Source organism: Mesocricetus auratus, unplaced genomic scaffold (assembly GCF_017639785.1).
Source record: "Mesocricetus auratus isolate SY011 unplaced genomic scaffold, BCM_Maur_2.0 Super-Scaffold_100003, whole genome shotgun sequence".
NCBI lineage: Eukaryota > Metazoa > Chordata > Mammalia > Rodentia > Cricetidae > Mesocricetus > Mesocricetus auratus.
The window spans coordinates 11,313,414-11,333,643 of record NW_024429188.1 but is presented as its reverse complement, the minus strand read 5'-3'; the positions used below and the strand labels follow the sequence as shown (position 1 = coordinate 11,333,643).

Here is a 20,230-nt window from a genome sequence, read left to right as displayed (position 1 = left end):
AGAGAATACATACACAAAATTAAGAACATACTGTGAGGAGACAGCTTTGCTTCTTTTTCTCCCTTTTAGCAAAATAATTCAATTTCTGTAACTGTTCACTATTTGGTAAAGCTAGCACCTTATTTCACACAGGATAAAACATAGATTTAGAAATTTGGGGAAGTAGAATATGGGTTAAAGGGAGGGAGATTTGATGAGATTTGGAAGCAGTTTTAATTTTATGATACTTAAGATTGCATGTCCACATGTGTCTTTTAATGGCAACTCAATTTTATTGCCCCAGATGTAAATAGCCATGCTTTCTTGAAAAACTAATTTACCCATTGGCATTTCAATGTAGCAAAAGTGTTTGTGCTCGAATTTCTCTGAGAAGCCTCCCTCTTGCCTTTGTTCTATACAGACAGTCCTGATACTGTTCTTAATATCCTGTTTTCATCCGTCAGAGCTGTTGTCCTTTTCATTGCCATGTTCCCATCGTTCCCACTCTTTCATGTGGTGCTTTACAATAACAATTGAGAATAAAAGAATCACTCCTCTTTTGGTTGCCTTAAAAATGGAGAGGGCGGAGGGGGGCGACTCTATCCTTTGACTGGAGGGCTTCAGCGATCACAGGAAATGTTCATAATAGTATACCAGGAGTTGTGGATTAAGCTTAGTTTTTCTTATTTCTTAAGATCACAAAGTAACTTCAGGATATGGGGAGTTTGAGGACTGTGTGTGACTAACTTTGAAGTTGAGGGTTGAAGTAGTTTTCTTCTTTTTTATAATTACTATCTCTCTCTCTCTCTCTCTCTCTCTCTCTCTCTCTCTCTCTCTGTGTGTGTGTGTGTGTGTGTGTGTGTGTGTGTGTGTGTGTGTGTGCACATGATGTTGGGCACTCATGGTTAGGAGACAACTTCCATGAGTCAGCTCTCTCTTTCTACCATATAGACGCCAGGGATCAAACTCAAGTCATCAGAGATGACAAGTGCTCCTACCGGATTAGCCATCTTACGTGTCCAGAAAAGCCATACTTTTGTGTATGAAAGACATTATCATGTTAGATAGTTTCCCCTTCAGATCATACAATAGGAATCAGTTACTCTACAGTCCTCCTTACCTGCATGAACATGACAAGAGGATTTGTTTTTGCTGTTGACTAACTTTAAGCTTTCCGTTGTTCAGAGAACAATCTGAACATTCTAAGGGATAACTGGGAAGAAGTGGGCCTCCTAGAGGTGTACTATATAGGAAAAAATAAAAAGTAAATGTGTCCTAAAGTAGTTAAGAGTTTTCCAGGCTTCAATCTACCTGTAAAAAATGGTTCAAGTGTCTTCACGAGAGTAGATCTCTCAGGCGATCTTACCAATTTCAAAGTAACCTTTGATAGATTGAACCAAGTGGTATTTTTAGATAAATAACTATTATCTAGAGGATTCTGTATTTGCACAAAAGAAAAAGTGTTTCTGTAGTATAGTGTGGATGAACAAACTAAGGGACTTATAGAGAATGACTTGTGTTCACAAGTTCAAGTAATTTTCAAAATGTGGTTTTGTATATCTCTGTGTATGAATATATATATATATATATACATATATTTGTATACACATATACAAATATTGATTCCATTATATATGTATGTACAGGATTTTACAGACTTAGAGTTGTATGGATATATGTATAAATTCCTCCCCTAATATAGATAAGCAAGGATAAGCCCTCAAGGAAGGCAGCATTATGAGCCTTTAATCTGTGGGTGGTTTTAAAGAAATGAGTAGCTTCGGTTTCTGCCACCACCAATGATGTGGATCCACTCACCTGAAGATCCAATCTTAGACCTCCTGCTAGGAGACAAGTTGAGACATATCCTTATTGTCTTCCTTCTTTTTGCAGCCTATCACTGTGTGTCTTCTTTCTTTTTGTAGCCTATCACTGTTGTCAGACCCAAATTCTTGTATGACAGCCAGAAAAGACTAGAATAGGAAACATCAATCATTTTCAGCATAGTATAAAATTTGCCTTTAAAACCGAATTGGTTTAGCCGGAATTGGTGACAGTCACCTATAATCCTAGTGCTTGGAAACTGAGGGATTAAGATCGTAAATGATAGATCAGCCTTGACTACAAAGCAAGACAAGGTTTGTTTGTTTGTTTGTTTTTGAAAGAAAAGTAGAGAAGGATGCTTTGTTTCTTAAAATGAACTATATTATACAAAATATGAATTATTTGAGACCCTCTGTTAAAAATCTCAACTGAAGGCCAACAAATTATGAACTTGAAAAGATTGTAAAATGCTTTGTTGTTGTTTATCATTGTCTTTTCATGGGTGGAGTAAACGTTTTATTTCCTGATGTTTCAACTTGAGCTATTCAGGCTGATTTTCCCACCACAGTGCCAGAATACAGACAAGTTAAACCCGTCTCATAAATGTTAACAACTTTAATGTTATGTTCACAAAAAGCTATTGTAAAAAGATCTTTGATGAAATGTTATTTAACTTCCTATTTGATAATAATAAACATGTGTTTCTTTGGTGAATGTCTTAAGGAAATCATCTCTATTTTAAAAACCGAGTAAATGTAATCATGATTTGGAAAAATGTAAACCCAAGTATCTATGTCTTATCAATTGTGTTCTGGTTCACCATGAAGTGTTGTAGTGTTCTAAAATCAGGTACTGTAACTTGTATTCTGTACAACCCTAGTGAGCTCCCTGCTTCCCCTTATCTTGCATGTTCCTTATATACCTTTGGTGGAGCCCAACTGTCTATAGGATAAACTGAATCATGCAGAATTGTTTTCACACTTTCCTGGTGAAGTCCTTTAGTTGCAGTTTCTTGTCTTGTATAATGATAAGCCACATCCTTCAAATAACTGCAGTGCAGGACAGATTTTCTTTTTGCTCTTTGAAAAATCTACTTCCCTTTCTTCAGATAATCATATTTTAAATGACTGCTTTCCATTCTCATTGCACCCTTTTGTTCCCATGCTGGAGACGAATTCTGGAGAATGAAATCAAGTTTTGGGACAGATACAGAATTTTTTTAGTCTGTACAAACATGTGGCATTACATTGATATATTTTATAGTATTAGATGTGTGTAGATTCAACACAGTTCATATGCAAAGCATGTGAAAAGTGTTTTGTCTATACTGAACATGCATGGACTGTTCTTGTCACTTTCGCCCAAATAATTCACCATAGCATTGTATTAGGTACTATAAGTAGTCAGAAATGAGAAGATATGTATATATGCAAACAATATGCAGTTTTGTGTAAGAAACTTGAGCATCCATGGGTATTGATATCTTTAATGGTGGTGCTCTGAAATCACTGTACATCGAAACCCAGAGAAGACTGTTTACACATAATTTTTTGTGCTTATGTGTATGTTATAGGTGTGTATAATTTACACATATGTGTGCATGTATAATTATATGTATATCTATATATACATGTGTATAGCTCATGCAATGCATATTTTTGTATATTAAGATAATAGATTGTAATGTAAAGATCTTTTAGGAAGAAAATATGAATTAATGTAAAGGTCTTTTAGGAAGTAAATATAAATGGCTTACTATATCTGTGCAAGGAATTCTTCCTCCTAATGTAAATTGAAAACTAACTTCTTTCATGAATTAAACTTGAATTGTGAGACTAAAGAAACTAAATAATGATCATTTTATTTTAAAAACAAACAAACCAGCATTCAGAGCAGGTGAAGTAACATTCTTAGTAGGGTTTTAAAAGAACCCAAGGTGTGGGAACTGTCAGTTTCTGACCCCCTCCCCCAAGCTGGGAAGACTAGTTCCTGATAGCAGCATGGAGAGTCGATGTTCTGCCCCTGGCTTCATACATCATCCAGTCATCTGAGCCACTGCTGGTCCCTGAAAGCAGGGAGAGTGCCAAGCTCAGTGCCAAGTCATCATGCTTCTGGGCCAGGCAGTGGGTGTTAGCCTGACCTGAGCTGCCTTTTATTTTATTGCAGCTGAACATGGACTGAGCTAGGGGACAGGGAAGTCACAGTGGGGGCCATGGAAAAGGCAGTTGATTCTTAAACTCAGGCAACCCTGGCGGAGTGGATGAGGTGGAGCTGGCCTTCCTGGAATTGTTGAACCGATTTTCCTGTTGTGTTTCACTGTCGACTCTCTCACAGACACACACAGGACTGCTCCAGCTCTGCCTGCCACCCACCACCTGGTTTCAGTGACTTGTCTATTATTTTGTGGAACTCCATCCTCTACCTACAGCGATGTTTCTTCAAAAAGAACTAATGTGCAGTCCGTTGGTGGGTATTCAAGGGAATCTGTTTGTCAGAGCCTTGAGTGGTGCTCAGAGAACTCTTAAGTACCAGTGTAGGAGTTTCTGTTTTCAGCCTGTTAACCATGCTTCTAGTAACGTAGTGCATGATTGAGGTTTTCTAGGGGTTTTCTTTACTGTTAAGACAGTGAAATAGAGAGTGCTCTTTTTCATTGCCAAAAGTCTCTTTTACTTGCCTATGTGTGTAGATGAACTTCCAGGAGTATTTAAGCATTCTGTTAAGTAAATTTGGAAGACTGGGTTTCAATTAAAATAACCAGACTGTGTGACCCAGCTCCCATTTCCCCTTAATTTTTATCATTAAAACCTTCATATCCCCACAGACAGCTGCCATGCTTCCAAATGATTCTTTTCAGGAATGTTCATTCATCATTAATCAGGTTGCATGGTCAGGCAAGTGTGTGATTATTTTAAAGAGTGTCCTAGAGATCCAATTACTAAAAGTGCATGTGGTACAGCCATATGTGAAAGTACAAAAAAATGACTGCTTTTGATTTGATTTGCATGAATTCCACCAGGTGAGTGCTTGGTGACATGAAGTCTTCCCTGGTTTTCATGTCAGGCAAAATTTCAATTGCAACCTGATTTATACTAAAAAAGAACAAACAAGAAATTACAAATTGTTCAAACTGTACTAATTGATTGTTGGAAATCTCAAGGCTAGCATCTTAGTGCTTATCTGCTTGTCATTTTTGCTTCAGTCAGTCCAGTCCCCCTAGACCCCTCCAATTTTTTTTGGCAGAAATTCATACTTGTCCGTTATCGATGAAATGAATTTGGATGTGCTGATGCTTGAAGGTTACATGTGGTGATACTGTAATTTTAGAGTACTGTTCATTACTTGTAGGTTGTTACTGGATCACTCTTTTCCCACAGGTTTCTCAGTACAGTGTTTATATTGAAAAATCTATTTTGTCTGTGTGCTGTTCTCTGTCACAACAAGAGTGTGAAACTGCTGAATAGTGTAGGTCCCATTCCCAGTCTTGCAAAATGGTTTTAAATCCAAGGGGAGCTCTTCTTTTTCCACCAACCCCCATTTTATTGTCCATTTTTCGCTCGCCTGACAGGGTAATAATCACTAAAGTAGCCTTTAGGTAGTATGCTGATTTGGTGGCTTTTATAACTGTACATTAAATACTAAGCTACATAGTTGAATATGCAGATGTTGAAGGTGTTGAATATTCAGATGTTGCGTGCTTGTTATTTAAAATTTGTATCTGTAGTGAGTTTGCCTTGCTTGTAGGAACCAGCTTTTCCTGAAGTTATATTTACATGCTTCCCTGTCTTAGGAAATTCATTCCTATGTATGAAAGCAGGCTCCTTCTAACCTCAGCCATGCAATCTCACAAGCTTGGGATGATTCCATGTTTCCCATCATTCATTTTGAGCCTCTCAGAGTCGGGATTCTGCTGATCCATGATAGAAATACCATTCCATGTTCTTCAAAAGCTACAGCACCTATAGTTCTATACAAAGAATAATGCCACACGCAAAGCTCTAGCATCAGTAAGTCAACTAAGTTTAGGTGCCCCAGTAATGGGGATAAGAGATGTGGACCATGTTTCTGAAAGAAATAGTAAAATTTATTTGTGCCATTTTCAGTGATAATTGTTGCTCACAATTCTTTTAGGAGCTAACCTTTGTGAAACCAATTTTATGGATCTTGGTTGTGTTGGTTTTATGGATCTTGGTTGGCTTTCTGTTGTGTTAAAGCAATAGTTCTCAACCTGTGGGTCGAGACCCCTTTGATAGCACCCTGTCTCCAAAAATATTTACATTGCAATTCATAACAGTAGCAAAACTACAGTTTTGAATTAGAGACAAAAATAAATTTATGGTTGGGGCTTGCCACAGCATGAGGAACTATAATAAAGGACCGCAGCATTAGGAAGGTTGAGAACCACTGTGTTAAAGTTTTTCTAACCTGGATTGTGTTTTGGTAAACATAAATAAGAATCACATGAAGTACTGTGTGAATCATCTGGGGAGTGGATGGGAAACATCTGGTATTGACAGTCTATCACAAGTAACCCAAAGTTAGTTTTTCCAGTTTGTTCCTTGATCCAGCACCCTATTTTTTGATCCAGCACCCTATTAATTTGCCTGATTGTGATGATATTCAAAGCTGTTCAATGAGAGACTGACAGTGAAATTATTCATGTGTTGCATGTATGATATTCTTTCTGTGTTCTAATTGAGAATAACAAATATGTTCCATGCAGTGGACAAACATGACACGGCATATGGGTAGGTGGGTAAAGAACACTTCTGGAGACAGCTAATTTGTAATCTGATACTTTGTTAAAATTAGTGTTTAAGGTAACATCTATTTATTTGTGCATGTGAACATGCTTATCTGTGGGGTATGGTGGTGGTGGTGTGTGTGTGTGTGCGTGTATGTGTTTGTGTGTGTGTGTGTGTATACACATGCTCTGGCATGTCCGTAGAGGTCAGAGAACAACTTGTGAGAGCCAGTCCTCTCTTTTACCACAAGGTTCTAAGGATCAGAGTCAGGTCTTCAAGTTTGGCAGTAGGTGCCTTTACACACTGAGCCATCTTTGCAGCACTCTCATTCCAGCTCTTGAGCATGAAAGTGAAGCCATAATGCTTGCCTACTGAGTCTCGTTATGAATTAAACCTTGTAATGAGTGCTGTCTTCACAGGGACAGTGAATGTTTCCTCAAGGTCTATGTTAACCGTACCAAAGTAGAGATCCTGAGAGGCTTCCCAGACTACCATTGTGAAATTCTATCATGAACTGCAAAGCAAGATGATGGCAAGGGATTTAACAACATAAGCCTTGAGCTTATATGTTTTGTCTGCATTATCTTCTTAGGTCAATATGATGCTTTTTGCCCTTTACTCCAAAGGACAGTTTAAAAGAAGATGAGTCAAACTGGCAAAAGCCCGTGGCTTGTTCCTTAAGAGTACCTGCCCCTGAGTTTCCCCACAACTCTTTTCTAAAGCCAAACCCTGGAGCTGAGGTCTCTGTGTCTTACCTCTTGAATTGGAAATTTTCTCCTTCCACTTTTTTCTCCCATAGGTTATGCCATAAACAAATGACAATACCCCACCCCAGGAAAGTTCTCCTGGAATGAATGCTTCTTCAACTTAAAAATACCTTAAGATGAAGAGACCTGGAACCTACTGGGAACAAGGAAGTGGCCTTCTGCTCAGTTAGCTGACTAGCTAGATCACCTTAAACATCACCATGTGCCAATATTCTGATACCCCTCCAGCCCACCCCACTAGCTTTTCATCCCTTTTTAAATTCATTTTCCTTGACTCTATATGGTGTGAACTCTTGCATTCTGGTTTTAGCCCCTGTGAGGGTGTGGTGGCCATTTGGTCAAGTCACACATCCATAAGAAGGTTACATTTGAGAATATGAAGCTTGTGTGTGTGTGTGTGTGTGTGTGTGTGTGTATGCGCAAGCACCTGCTCATGCCTAAGTTCCTGCCTGGATTAGCCCTGAGTGATTTAGAATATATTGAGAGAATCAAGTCACGTATTAAACTTGGACACTTGCTATTCTGTTGTGAAGGAGGGAATAATATTTTTCAATAAATATTTTAGTGATTTATTAAGTAGGGGTAATTTTGTAACTTTGTGTTTTTCCAACATAAATGTTTACTTTGTAACTGTTAAGTATAAATATTTAGCACAGGTCACACTGTTTACAGATTTTTAAAAACAGTTCTTCCTTATTTGATATGAAGTTGCCAAATACAATAGAGGCCAGGACTCTGGGCCTCTGGAAGGTTCCATTCTCATCTAACACCGCCCCCATAGAGACAGAAAAGGTAACATGAATTCAAAAGATCTTTAAGGAAAATGATTGGCGTAGGAAGAAAAACAAAAGCCAATTGTAAAGAGTGAAAAGTGGTCTCATTTCTTGGGCCTGTGACTTAGGAAGTAAGGGATAGCAAGTTGAAGATGTAGTTTGGAGAAATATGGTCAGGACTTTGAAAATGGAGATGAAATGCCAGGCAGAATTCACAGTTTGTGCAACAGAGGAACTCCTCTGTTTTATACTGTAGAGAGAAGTAATACGAAAAAACTGTAGTTCAGTGAACAGTTACAAGCAGTAAACTCAAAGAGGAAAGATCAGGAGTAAATCACCTTTGGAACTGGAGATATAACTCAGTGGTTAAGAACACTTGCTGCTCTTCTAGAGGACTGAAGTTTGGTTCCCAGCACGTAGCCAGGCAGCTTAAAGTACCTTAAACTTCAGCTCCATAGGCTTCAACATCCTCTTCTGGCCTCTGAGGCTTTTGAACTCAGGTACATATATCCACACATAGACACATGCATGCACATAAATACAAATAAAATACAATTTAAAAAGTGAAATCAAATTAAGAGGATTAGTTTTATTCATGAAGCAGAAGGCAGTGGTCTGAAAATGTAGCAGAATGAGTCTGAATCAGCATGGAGCTATGAGGGATGAACCCATATTGGAGAGACAGAATGTATTTGTTTCTACTGGTGCTATATTACATTGTAACAAACCCCAATCCATTAACTTGTAGTTTTAGAAGTCTGACATCACACATAAATTGCCTATTTATCAAAGTATCCACAGAGTTCTGCTTCCTTCTGGAGGCTGTGGGATATCATCCATTTTCATTCTTCCATCGCCAGCTTCTAGAGACTAAATGTATTCCTTGGCTTGTGGCCTTGTCCTTTGTGCTCAAAGCAGCCATAGTTGTTTCTAGCCTTCCTTACATCACTCTGACTCTTCTGTCTTGATCTTCCACTTTTAAGAAGTCTTGTGATTCTTTTGAGTGTCTTGAATAATTCTAGTTAATATCTTAATTGATAAATCAGTTGTTTGTAAGTCTTATATCTGCAACTTTAATTTGTCTTTTCTCCTGCTACCTACATTACACCCAGGTCCCAAGATGTAGTTTGTAGTAGTTTGTAGTCGGTTTTTTTTGTGGTCATTACTCTGCCTTCTCCAGAGAGAAAGGAATAGAAAATGTGGCAGATTTCTCACTTTTGAAGATGGCAAATGAAGCACTTTAGGTGACACCTCTAGAAAAGACAGGCTGGGGAAGGAAGTCACTAAGTCCCATGAGAGTTGCATTCTGTGTCTGAAGCAGTTACAGACCATGAAGCTGAGGATTGTCAACTCTGCAGTGAAATGCCAGAAAAATGGTGCTTTTAGATTCAAGCCTAGAAATCACTTCCATAGAAAGTAACCATGAGATGAGCATGCACACTGGTTTACCTCCTGGAAGGAAGGACACACAATTAGAGCACTTCGAGGCTTTGATGGACAGGAAGAAGTAGTGAGAAAGAGAGAGAGAAGGAGAGACAGAGAGAGAGAGAGAGAGAGAGAGAGAGAGAGAGAGAGAGAGGGAGGGAGGGAGGGAGGGAGGGAGGGAGGGAGGGAGGGAGAGAGAGAGAGAGAGAGAGAGAGAGAGAGAGAGAGAGAGAGAGAGAGAGAGCAACTAAAGGAAAAAGACAATTGCAATGATACTCAGGAGAGGACCAGGCCTGAATCAGAAAGAAGTAGGTAAACACCCACATCAGTCTTTTATCCACCAAAACCTCCATTTATTTGCTTTCCATCGTGAAGAAGTGCTTTCTTTGGTAAATTAATTTCATGAGAATATGCCTGACATCTAAGGACACAAGGCTTCTCTGAGATGTGTCACATGATTAGAATGAGTGCTAGAATTGTAGGGAACATTTGTAGACCCATGTACTAGGACACTCAGGCAGTTACGTGCAGCATGGTCCCACTTTTTTTGACTGTTTGTCCAGCTCCTCTTTTGCTTACCATTCTGCCCTATTCTAGTAGACCAACTGCAGGCAGGCAAAGGTGTGAATTCTGAATTGGCAGCTATTCCAAGTTTGTTGCAAGGGGTTCCCATGATTATCCCCTCTTCCTCCAGGATAAAGACTGATCAGCCCATTCAGAAAACTGTTGAGCTATAGAATTTCCTGACAACAATATGCATGTGTGATTTCCTTCTATTGTAATAAATTCTAAGACTCTAGCTAAAAAAATATGGAAAGAGAACTGTGAAGGTTAGACAAAAACAAAAGAAAGATAATGTTTGTTTTGCTCAAATTCTATCAGACCCCCACTATCTTGTGAATGAACCTTGCTCAGCTTTTGAAACCTGCCTCATCTTTTACCCTAAGGAAACCTTCCTGTCCCTTTTTCCTTTTGTGAAAAGTGGATTATTCTGTTTTTGGATTTCCTATTTCAATATGTTACACAACATGTTCTTTCCATTTTTAGATTTATTTCATATGTATGAGTGTTTTGCCTGTATATATATATATATATATATATATATATATATATCTGTGTACCACGTTCATGCCTATGGCCTGTGGAGGTGAGAGGAGAGTGTTGGAGTCTCTGAAATGGGCATTATAGGCAGTTGTGAGCTTCCATGTGGATGCTGGGAACTGAATCCAGGTCGCCTGAAAGAGCAAGTGCTTTTAACTACCCAGTATTTTCTCCCTTTCTTAATGAATTATTAAGTCACCAAGGCAAGGGCTAGATATTTCTTGAACCTCTGCCAGGACCAAGTGCATGTAATGATTTAATTTCTGTAGATATTTTTTAAATGTTAGAAAATAAGGCAGTCTAATTAATTGAAGAGGGGAATGACATATGTAGATATTATTGAGTAATGAAGGTGATGTGTGGCAACTTCTGGATAAAAGTGTAGAGTGGAGTTTATTGTAGATATCAACTCAGAACCCCTTTGCTTTTGGAAATATGTGACCCAATGACTTAGAAACTTGGCTGCACTTTACTTATTATATCTAGCTATTTTCTCAGCACTTAATTTAGTTAACTATTTACAGGGTAGACATTTTCCCAAAGCATGGTGCCGAGTACTGTGGCAGTAAAAGGAAAAGATTCAGATCTGAGCAGCTGCTATTAAATCATTCCTACATGAATTGCCCCAAGCACTGAACTCACATCATTTCCATTGATGTCAGGGTGAAATCCCATTGCAAATAATTTCCTGTTAACAAGGGAACATGTACTCGCTTGTCCAAGTCTGGCTCCTCCATCTTTGCTGTTGTTTTATATACTTGGCATTTTATGCATGCATTTTTGTTGCTGATTTTCATTTTATTTCTTGGCCAGTTGTGTATATATCTCGCCTCTAAAAATAAGATCTGTAGTTCAAATCTGGCTCATTATTGGTTTTTAAAAAAATGCAGTTGTATTGGAGATTAGCTATGCACATTCCTATATGTATTCTTTATGATGATTTCTGCAACACATATCCCATGGCCCACAAAACATTTATAACCCTGCCATTTACAGAGAAAGCTTGCTGACTTCTATTTTACTGGTTGACAGATCCTTAAAGGAAATAGTTATATATTACTCATTCACATTCAGCCCAGTATAGTTGAAAAAAATCAATGAATGTTTGAATTTATTGTACATTGGACACTATTCTAGCTGTTTGTGACATAGCCTCCAAAGAGAAAAAAAATTTCTGGCCCTATACAGCACTGTCTAGTGCTAGAGAAATTAAAGGGAGACATCAATAAACATAGTAATGAAATATATTGACAATCGATAGATAAAGAACAACAGACTGAGATAAAGCAAGAAGGATTTCAACAGTGGGTGGGTAGGTTATGGTGGTAGTAGGGTAGTTAGTTTTATGTGGGTTCATATAAGGTGACTGTTGAGCCCAGAGTCACATGGATTCCAAAGGCTGTATGTGGTGAGTGGGAAATGGGATGTATTTGGCATCTCTGTGGATTGACAAGGAAGCCATGTGCCCTGAGCAGAACAAGAAACGGGTAGCGTGGGAGGAAATGAGCTCACTGTCTGAGTCTGTTTTCTACTGCTGGTTTGATTGTGGTGAATTTCCCTTTGACTGACATGGGAAGCCCCTGGAGGGAAGAGCAGAAAAGAGGTAGAATCTGTCGTGTTTTGACAAGTTCTCTAGCTTCTAAATGGGAAATAGACTATAAGGAGAAGGGCAAGAGTGAGAAGAATCCATGAAAGCATTTAGAAAGGTCTTGTGATAGACCAGGTATGAGATGATGGTGGCTTGGCTCATGATAAGAGAGATGGAGTGATGACAGCATGAATTTCTCTCTTTTTGGATCAGCCTAATTAGTGCCTAGCATACAGTAGCCTTCTCTTGAATAGGTAAATAAATTGTCAGTATTTCCATTGGGATGCACAGTGGATACACCTCTAGAAATTCCCATGCTACCTCTATGGGATGGAATTTGACATTTCCACTAAAAGTCTTTCACTGTCTGACTTATTTTACTTGCCATAAATATCCTCTGGCTACATGCATATTACTTCCAATGACAGGATTCTGTTTTTATGACTAAATAGTATTTCATTGTATATATGTACTGAATTTATCAGTTTATGAACATTTAGGTTGTTTCCATAGCATGACTACTGTGAATAATGTTACAAAAATATGGGAACACAAATGTCTCTCTGACATACTCATTATACTTCTGGGTCATATGGCAGTGCTACTTTCAGTTTTAATAAATTAAAAATCAATGTTATGTATTTGTGTTCCATGTACATCAGTGCGTATGTGCATATTCACATATGTGTAGTCACATCAATGTGTGTGAGCTTGTGGAACCCTGAGTTTATATTGGGACTCTCCCTTGATTGCTATTCACCATATTCATTAAGGCAGAATCATTTAGATTAACCTAGAGCTCTAGGCCTAGTCTGGCTAACCAGCTTGCTCTGAGAGATTGGTTCCCTGTCTCCTCCCATGCACTGGGATTACAGGTGGCTTACATGCCTACCTGGTGTTTATGTGAGTTCTGGGCATCTGAACTCAATTCTTTGTGTTACATGACAGGTACTTTAACCTTTGAGAATCTACCCATTCCCATGTTTAGTTTTTTTTAAAGATTCTCCACACTTTTTTGTTGCTGTATATTTATATGTATTGGCTTATAATACTGCATGGGATGGAATACTATATGATATAGTATAAATATATATGCTACATTTATACAATATGCCATATAAATGTGCACAAATATTGCATATGTGAAAATAAAAATTAAATGAAAATAATTTACTGTGCATGGTGGGTGGTGTGCTTCTGTGATAATGGTTTGCTCTGATGATTCCAATGTTCAGGAGACAGAGGCAAGAGTAGTGCAAGTTTACAGCCAGCCTGTGATATAGAGCAAGATCCTATCTTAAAAAAATAGGAACATATTTAAATAAGTAACATAAACATCAACAGCAACCATCATAGAATAGCGCATAGAAAAAAGGCCTTTTAGTTTTTATGCTTTTGCTAGAAAAGAAGACATTTGACATTGAGATAATTCTTTATCCACAATTATAATCTTGCTTAATATGCAAAACCTTTCGATTGCTTCTGAGCCATCTTCAGGAACAATGGACTGGGCACAAGTAAGGACGATGAAGTTTTTTTATGAGAGCAACCTTTGGCTTTACAGTACAGACTGTGGAAAGATGAGTAAGCGCCAGTATTTCAAATGGCAGCCACTCCTTTATTAGGCAGTAAATATGAATGACTGATCACAGGTTGTTCCTGGACTGCTAGTTTGCTCTTGTAATGTTTAACAGGCCCAGGGCATACTTCATACTCTTTACTGATCTTCTACCAGCTGGCAGTGAGCTGATGGTGTTTCACCAAAGCAGTGCATACCCTTAACTATTTCACATGGATGCTGTTTCAGAAAAGGTCAGATGATTCAAAACCCTCTGCATATTGCAAAGAAGCAGAGGTGTGAATACAAATGACTGATTGTCAGAATCACTAAACACATCTTTGGAAGGGAAGCCTTCCCATAAAATCAGCTGGGAATTTTCTGCCCTTGTGCGTGATTTGAACCTCCTGACCTGGTAAACTTCACTGTTCTCCCACAGCTTGCAGTGGGCTGCAGCTACCACGCCAGGCGGCATTCTACAGCCCTCTACTAATGGCCTTGAAAGGGAGAAGGTTCAAAGAGGCTTAGTTCCCAGGCCTGCTAATGAGCATGAGGCCTCTTCACCCTAATGAACTGATGCTTGTGTGGGATTCTTTGCCTTCCCTTTTTGAAGGGAAGGGGGGCAGGAGTTCACAAAAGCAGTGAGGTATTTATGGGAAGGGGCACATTCAGCTGGGCTACCCCAAGGTGGCCTGGAGGGGAGCAACAAAGCTGGCAGAGGTCATGCCTGGGCCAGCAGGGCTGTGAGTATGAGACAAGACCTCCTGCTAGCCTGGCCTGTTGCTGGCATCAGTGACAAGGCTGAGATAGGCTATTTTAGGCCAAGTGGGGTAACACAGGGCTCCTCAGCAGCCTTTGCATAGTCTTTCCAATTTGCCTTCTAAACTGTAATTGTCATTTCTAGAGCGTCACAAATGTATGTAATAGTATTAGACATTGGTATTGCAGCCTTCAAGAAGACTCCCAGATATATTTCTCTATTTCTCTCTGCCTCCCATGTCTATTGTATTAAACAATAGAAGAGTAATGAATGTATGCCAAAATACTGCCTCTACTATGATCACCTTTGTGCAAACCCATGCTTTTTTTTTTCAAGAATGTCCTGGACAATGATGTCCTGAATTTAAACATTATTTCTCCTGAAATGCATACATTAGAATTCATGTCTATAGTGAGTACACCCGACTTCGTATTGCAAATGGATAGTCCTTAAAATGCATATACGTTAAAATGTAAGTTCACAAACTCAAAGTTGTAGATAAGTATAGCTCATTAGCAGGAGCTTCTTCATTTTAATTTTAACCAAAGGCAAAGCTTTGCTGTGACATAAAATTATTCTGATCATACACCAATTATAGAAATTATAGTTTCAATTACTCTTCAGGTTGGAGTTAGATCACTTAAAAGGCAAAACTGTGAAGACTATGGAAAAAATAAACAGTAAAAATAAAAGCTGTCACTTTCAACATTGCTATGCTCTTGTTTTTGTTTTCATTTGCTCCCAGTAAAGAAAGGCATTTGGAACATATACTTATTTTCTCTTCCATGGCCCGTGTTCGGATTTATTCTGAGATGCATTCAAAGATGACAGCCCCCCTGGCTGACCCCTCATGCTTAATCCAATCTTACATTCTGTTTCCAGATAGCTGATCAGCTTCCTTGGATTTTGCTGATGACCCCGGAGAGTTTTGCCTGAAGATGGAAACACTGGAGTCGGAGCTGACCTGCCCTATTTGTCTGGAGCTCTTTGAGGACCCTCTCCTGCTTCCCTGTGCACACAGCCTCTGTTTCAACTGCGCCCACCGCATCCTGGTCTCTCACTGTGCCACCAACGAGCCTGTGGAGTCTATCAGCGCCTTCCAGTGCCCCACCTGCCGGCATGTCATCACGCTCAGCCAGCGAGGTCTAGACGGGCTCAAGCGTAACGTCACCCTACAGAACATCATTGACAGGTTTCAGAAAGCATCTGTGAGCGGGCCCAATTCCCCTAGTGAGACCCGCAGGGAGCGGGCCTTTGACGCCAACACCATGTCCTCTGCCGAGAAAGTTCTCTGCCAGTTCTGTGACCAGGATCCTGCCCAGGATGCTGTGAAGACCTGTGTCACTTGCGAAGTGTCCTACTGCGATGAGTGCCTGAAAGCCACTCACCCGAACAAGAAGCCCTTTACAGGCCATCGTCTGATTGAACCAATCCCGGACTCGCACATCCGGGGGCTGATGTGCCTGGAGCACGAGGATGAGAAGGTGAATATGTACTGTGTGACTGATGACCAGTTAATCTGTGCCTTGTGTAAACTGGTTGGGCGGCACCGCGATCATCAGGTGGCAGCTTTGAGTGAGCGCTATGACAAATTGAAGGTTAGTCCGATCCGCCTTAAGTCAATCCCTTTCTGCCAGCAAATGTCATGGAAATAAGAAGTGTATTCACTGCTAGTTGAAGGTTTTCTCTTCACCTTTGTTGTCTGATTAGTTGAAGCATGTTTTTGGCAGCCTATAAATGTTACACAATGAGGGTATCTTGTAAAAGTTGACTGCTGCTTGTAATTTTAGTGTTGTCAAGGTGAGGGCAAATTCTAAAAATCTGGATCATTTTCAACCCTTGCTGTTTGTCTGGATCATTTTCAATATCTGCAGTTCTTGCAAAGACAGAGCAGTGAGAAAAAGATGGGGAAGGGAAAGGAGGGAGAAAGGGGGGGATGTAAGACAAAAATCTATCTTGTGAGTATTTATGGAAATGTATTTTCTTCATTCATCCAGGAAAACTAATTTACTCACGTTCTTTATCTAGTTACTACACAAACAAAAGACTAGAAGGAAAAATGTCTGTAGCAAATGGGGGAATTTTAGAGAACATGTGACCTTGTGTAAATGATATCCCGCTTGCTGGTGAACTATCATATTCTGACAGTCTCAAGTTTCAGGAGAGCATTCCTGTCGGTATAGGCTTCTTTTATTCAGTGACTTTACAGGCAAGATGGTCTGAACTTCACTCACTTCTGGTATGAAATTATCCAAATTCCAGCTTGGGGGATAGTAATTAATATGGTTACATGTTAACTTAAAAAATCACTCTCAAAATAAGGTTAGAAAGCATCAGGGAAGAAATAAGAAACCCATCTCCTGTTGTCTGTTCAACTTCAGTTGACAGTGGGCCTAATTACTGCAAACTCATCTGAGAAAGTTCGAGGGAAGTATTATGTTCATCAGCTAATTTTAGATCACAAGACACTAATTAAAAGGAAAGGAAGTATAATTTAAAAGCGCTAAGTAAATATATGCTGAAGTCCTTCCTCTCAGGAAAAACATAACAACTTGTTGAGTAAACAAAATGAATCGGTGATCCAAAGAGGAGTATTGCTCAGAAACTATCATCACCTTTAACAAATGGTTCCTATCCCGTCTCCTAATGCTAATGAGTGGTTGTATTTACTTGGGCTACATAGTTGATATTGCAATGATGAGGATTAACAAACCAATTTGGGTTTCGACTTTGTGATTTCTTGACACACTGAGGCAAGTAGACACACTAAAGTGAATCCCTGCCTCTAAATGTCACTGGAGAAGCAAACGTAGTATCTGCACAGCAGGCCTCACTTCAAGTGTCCAAGAAGTGAGTGGCTGTAATCCATCTTTTCACCATGTAAGGAAGTTTGCCACAAGAATTTAGGTAACACTGGCAGGAGATGATAGACACCCATTCGATTCCACTGCATTGCACAGCGGTAGCAGAGAGAAGTATCACCAAAGTGGATAACAGGGAAAGTTATGTGCATGAAATTATGACTAAGTCAATGTTTCAAAATTCTAGATGGCTGTCAGTTTTAAAATCCAAGATGACATAAAAACCAAAAAAAAAATCCAAGATGATCTTGTTTTAACCTTTCTAGTCCTTGGGAGGTAAAGAACTTCAGGATGTTTGAGTAGAGATATTTGATCTCCCCTTCCTACTTGTCCTTTATCAAGAAAATGCTCTTTTGATTAGATTAAGGATTGTTTGTTAGGACAATACCATCATAATGAGTTTGCATATTCAACAACTCCCAGGCTTGCTATTTACATTGGGTAATCAAGTTCTGCACATTTTCTGTGTGCTGTCAAAGCAAAGTTATTAATTATTTACGTTGCATCTTCAAATTTATGAGGAGTTATTTCAATATAGCCCTTTCTGTGATGAAAATGCAAATCTTCAGTCCAGTACATTTGTCTAATCAAGCTGATGAATTATCAGCCATTGATATTGTCACAGGGAGGGTCCAACAATTAACCATGCTGTATATTTTATTGTCTAATTACAGAAATATGGGCATATAAACAACATCCAGTGCACGGAAACACATGTGCAGCTGTTCAACAAAATATGTTTATGAGCAATTATTTACAGCTATTCCATGAAATGTGCTTTTAAGTGTTTGTGTGGATAACATACCAACAGAGCATGTTTGTTCAAAGACATGCCATTAATGCAAAATAAAATATCAAAAGTATATAGGACGTTTGGGAGGTGATGAGATTTCATTCATCATAGACTGATGAACACATCTACTTTCTTGTTTTGCTTAGCCTAGTGCAATATAAGTGCTGACTGTTAAAAAAGGAATTAACAGCATAAGCAGTAGACTCAAGCCAAGGAATTGTGTGATTTATTAATTATTATAGTGGTCTGGAAAAGTAAATGGTGCTCCATGGGATTTCATATTGATACATATTTATGCTGATATGATTGTGAAGAATATTTTTTTCTTTTGATAACATAAGTTTGGAGGGGTGTTTTTAAATTACATCATATTTCTGTATAAAAGATATATGTTTCTGTAAAGAAATGAAATATAGCTTTGCATGGTTGTGTATGCCTTTAATTCCAACATTTGGGAGGCAAAGGCAGGTGGATATCTATTGGATATCTATGAGTTTAAGGCCTGCCTGGTTCTCAAAGTGAGATTCAGGCCAGTCAAAGCTATATATTGAGATGCCATCTTTAAAAATGAAACAAAACAGAAATGAAACATGACTGTGTACACTGACATCTTCACCTGAAGCATAAAGGATAAAATGGCATAGCATTTCAATATGTAGAATTCACATATGTAAAATCTTCCACATCTCTGCAAGAGAAACCCTGTCTCAGAACCAAAAAATGTTAAAATATTTTCCATGTCATCTGAAAGTGTATGCCAGTAATCTGCTGCTTTCAGAGACTATGCATGAGAAACACTCATGAAATAGTGAAGCAATAAGAAAATTAAACTCACATGTCCTGAACTCTATTTTTTATGGTAAAAAGAGAAGTCTTCATGTTATATGTAGTCTCTAAATGAGGCACATCAAAACATGGACATTTGAAAACTTCATTTTAATTGAATCTTAAGAATCCCTCCAGTACGACAAACTCTGGCTAAAGACTCTATTTGTGAACCATATAACTGACATGTAAGAGAGTTTAATAATGCATTCTAGAGTTTCCAAGAGATTACAGTGTAGTAACTACTGTCTTACTGTGTTCACATATCATGCTGAACCTCTTGTTTCTTTACTCTAGTTGCACCTATAAAAATAGGTCAAAAGAGAAAAATTGACCTTTCGTTGTCCTTTACTCACTCTTTCAAACAAGCTAAAACTGAAGTTCAAGACTGCTTTTGCTATGCTTACTTTAAAGGCTGACAGTGTATGTTTCTTCATGCAACTGAGCTTTCTAAGGACTAACCCACCGAGATTTTCAAATTATTCCTCCTAAAATTGCAGCAAAAGCTCAAACTTCTTTATGTAGCACTTTGCATATGGAAGTAGAGATAGGAGATTTTAGTCTTTGTTTACTTTTTTTGAGATGGGGTCTCACTGTATAGCCTGGACCTGTATGATACTCATCATATGCCCCAGACTGGCCTTGGATTCTCAGCAGTCCTCCTGCCTCAGCAATGTAAGAGGGTGCTATCATGCCTGGATGCGGTTCTATAGTTTTAAAGTCTTTCACAATTTACAATAATGTTGTGAGAGGATACAGAACCTGAGATTGTTTTACTTTTTCTTAGAATTTCTATAATGTGTTTCTACTATAAAAACAGAAATAGGGCTGGACCTGGTGGCACAGGCCTAAAATTCTAGTTACTGTAGAGGCTGAGGCAGGAGGATAATAAGAGTTCAAGGCCATCTGGGGCAACATAATGTGTGACATTCTCTTTCAAAATAAGAACTAAAAGAAAGGACTGGAGCTACTGTTGAGTTGGATGCTCTGGACTCAAAAGCTGGCACCACCAAAAATCCTAATTATGTATAATGCAGGTCACAGGCCTCTGTGTGTGTGTGTGTGTGTGTGCGCGCGCATGCACATGTGTGCATGTGTATGTGTGATATAGACACACATTGTATATCTGTATGCATATATAAAATTTCTTATTTTAATATTAGAGTCTTCATAATTCTCAATTGTATGTAGGTAAGCTGATGTTTTCAGTATTCCCTTTAAGACAATCAATAGC

The 20,230-nt window shown here is 38.7% G+C and overlaps 1 protein-coding gene across 7 annotated transcripts in view; it reads left to right on the top strand.

Moving 5' to 3' along the window:
• Positions 1-20,230, top strand: part of Mid1 (midline 1) — a 342,361-nt gene that overhangs the window by 224,946 nt on the left and 97,185 nt on the right. For 5 of the 7 annotated variants that reach the window (XM_040744030.1, XM_040744033.1, XM_040744031.1 and 2 more), the window contains exon 2: positions 15,400-16,115. In XM_040744030.1, coding sequence (XP_040599964.1) covers positions 15,456-16,115 — 660 coding nt within the window. In that variant the 5' untranslated portion in view covers positions 15,400-15,455. Of the gene's footprint in view, positions 1-3,886; positions 4,270-15,399; positions 16,116-20,230 lie in introns of those variants that run through there. The other 2 variants (XM_013116457.3, XM_021229554.2) reach the window with 2 other exon arrangements.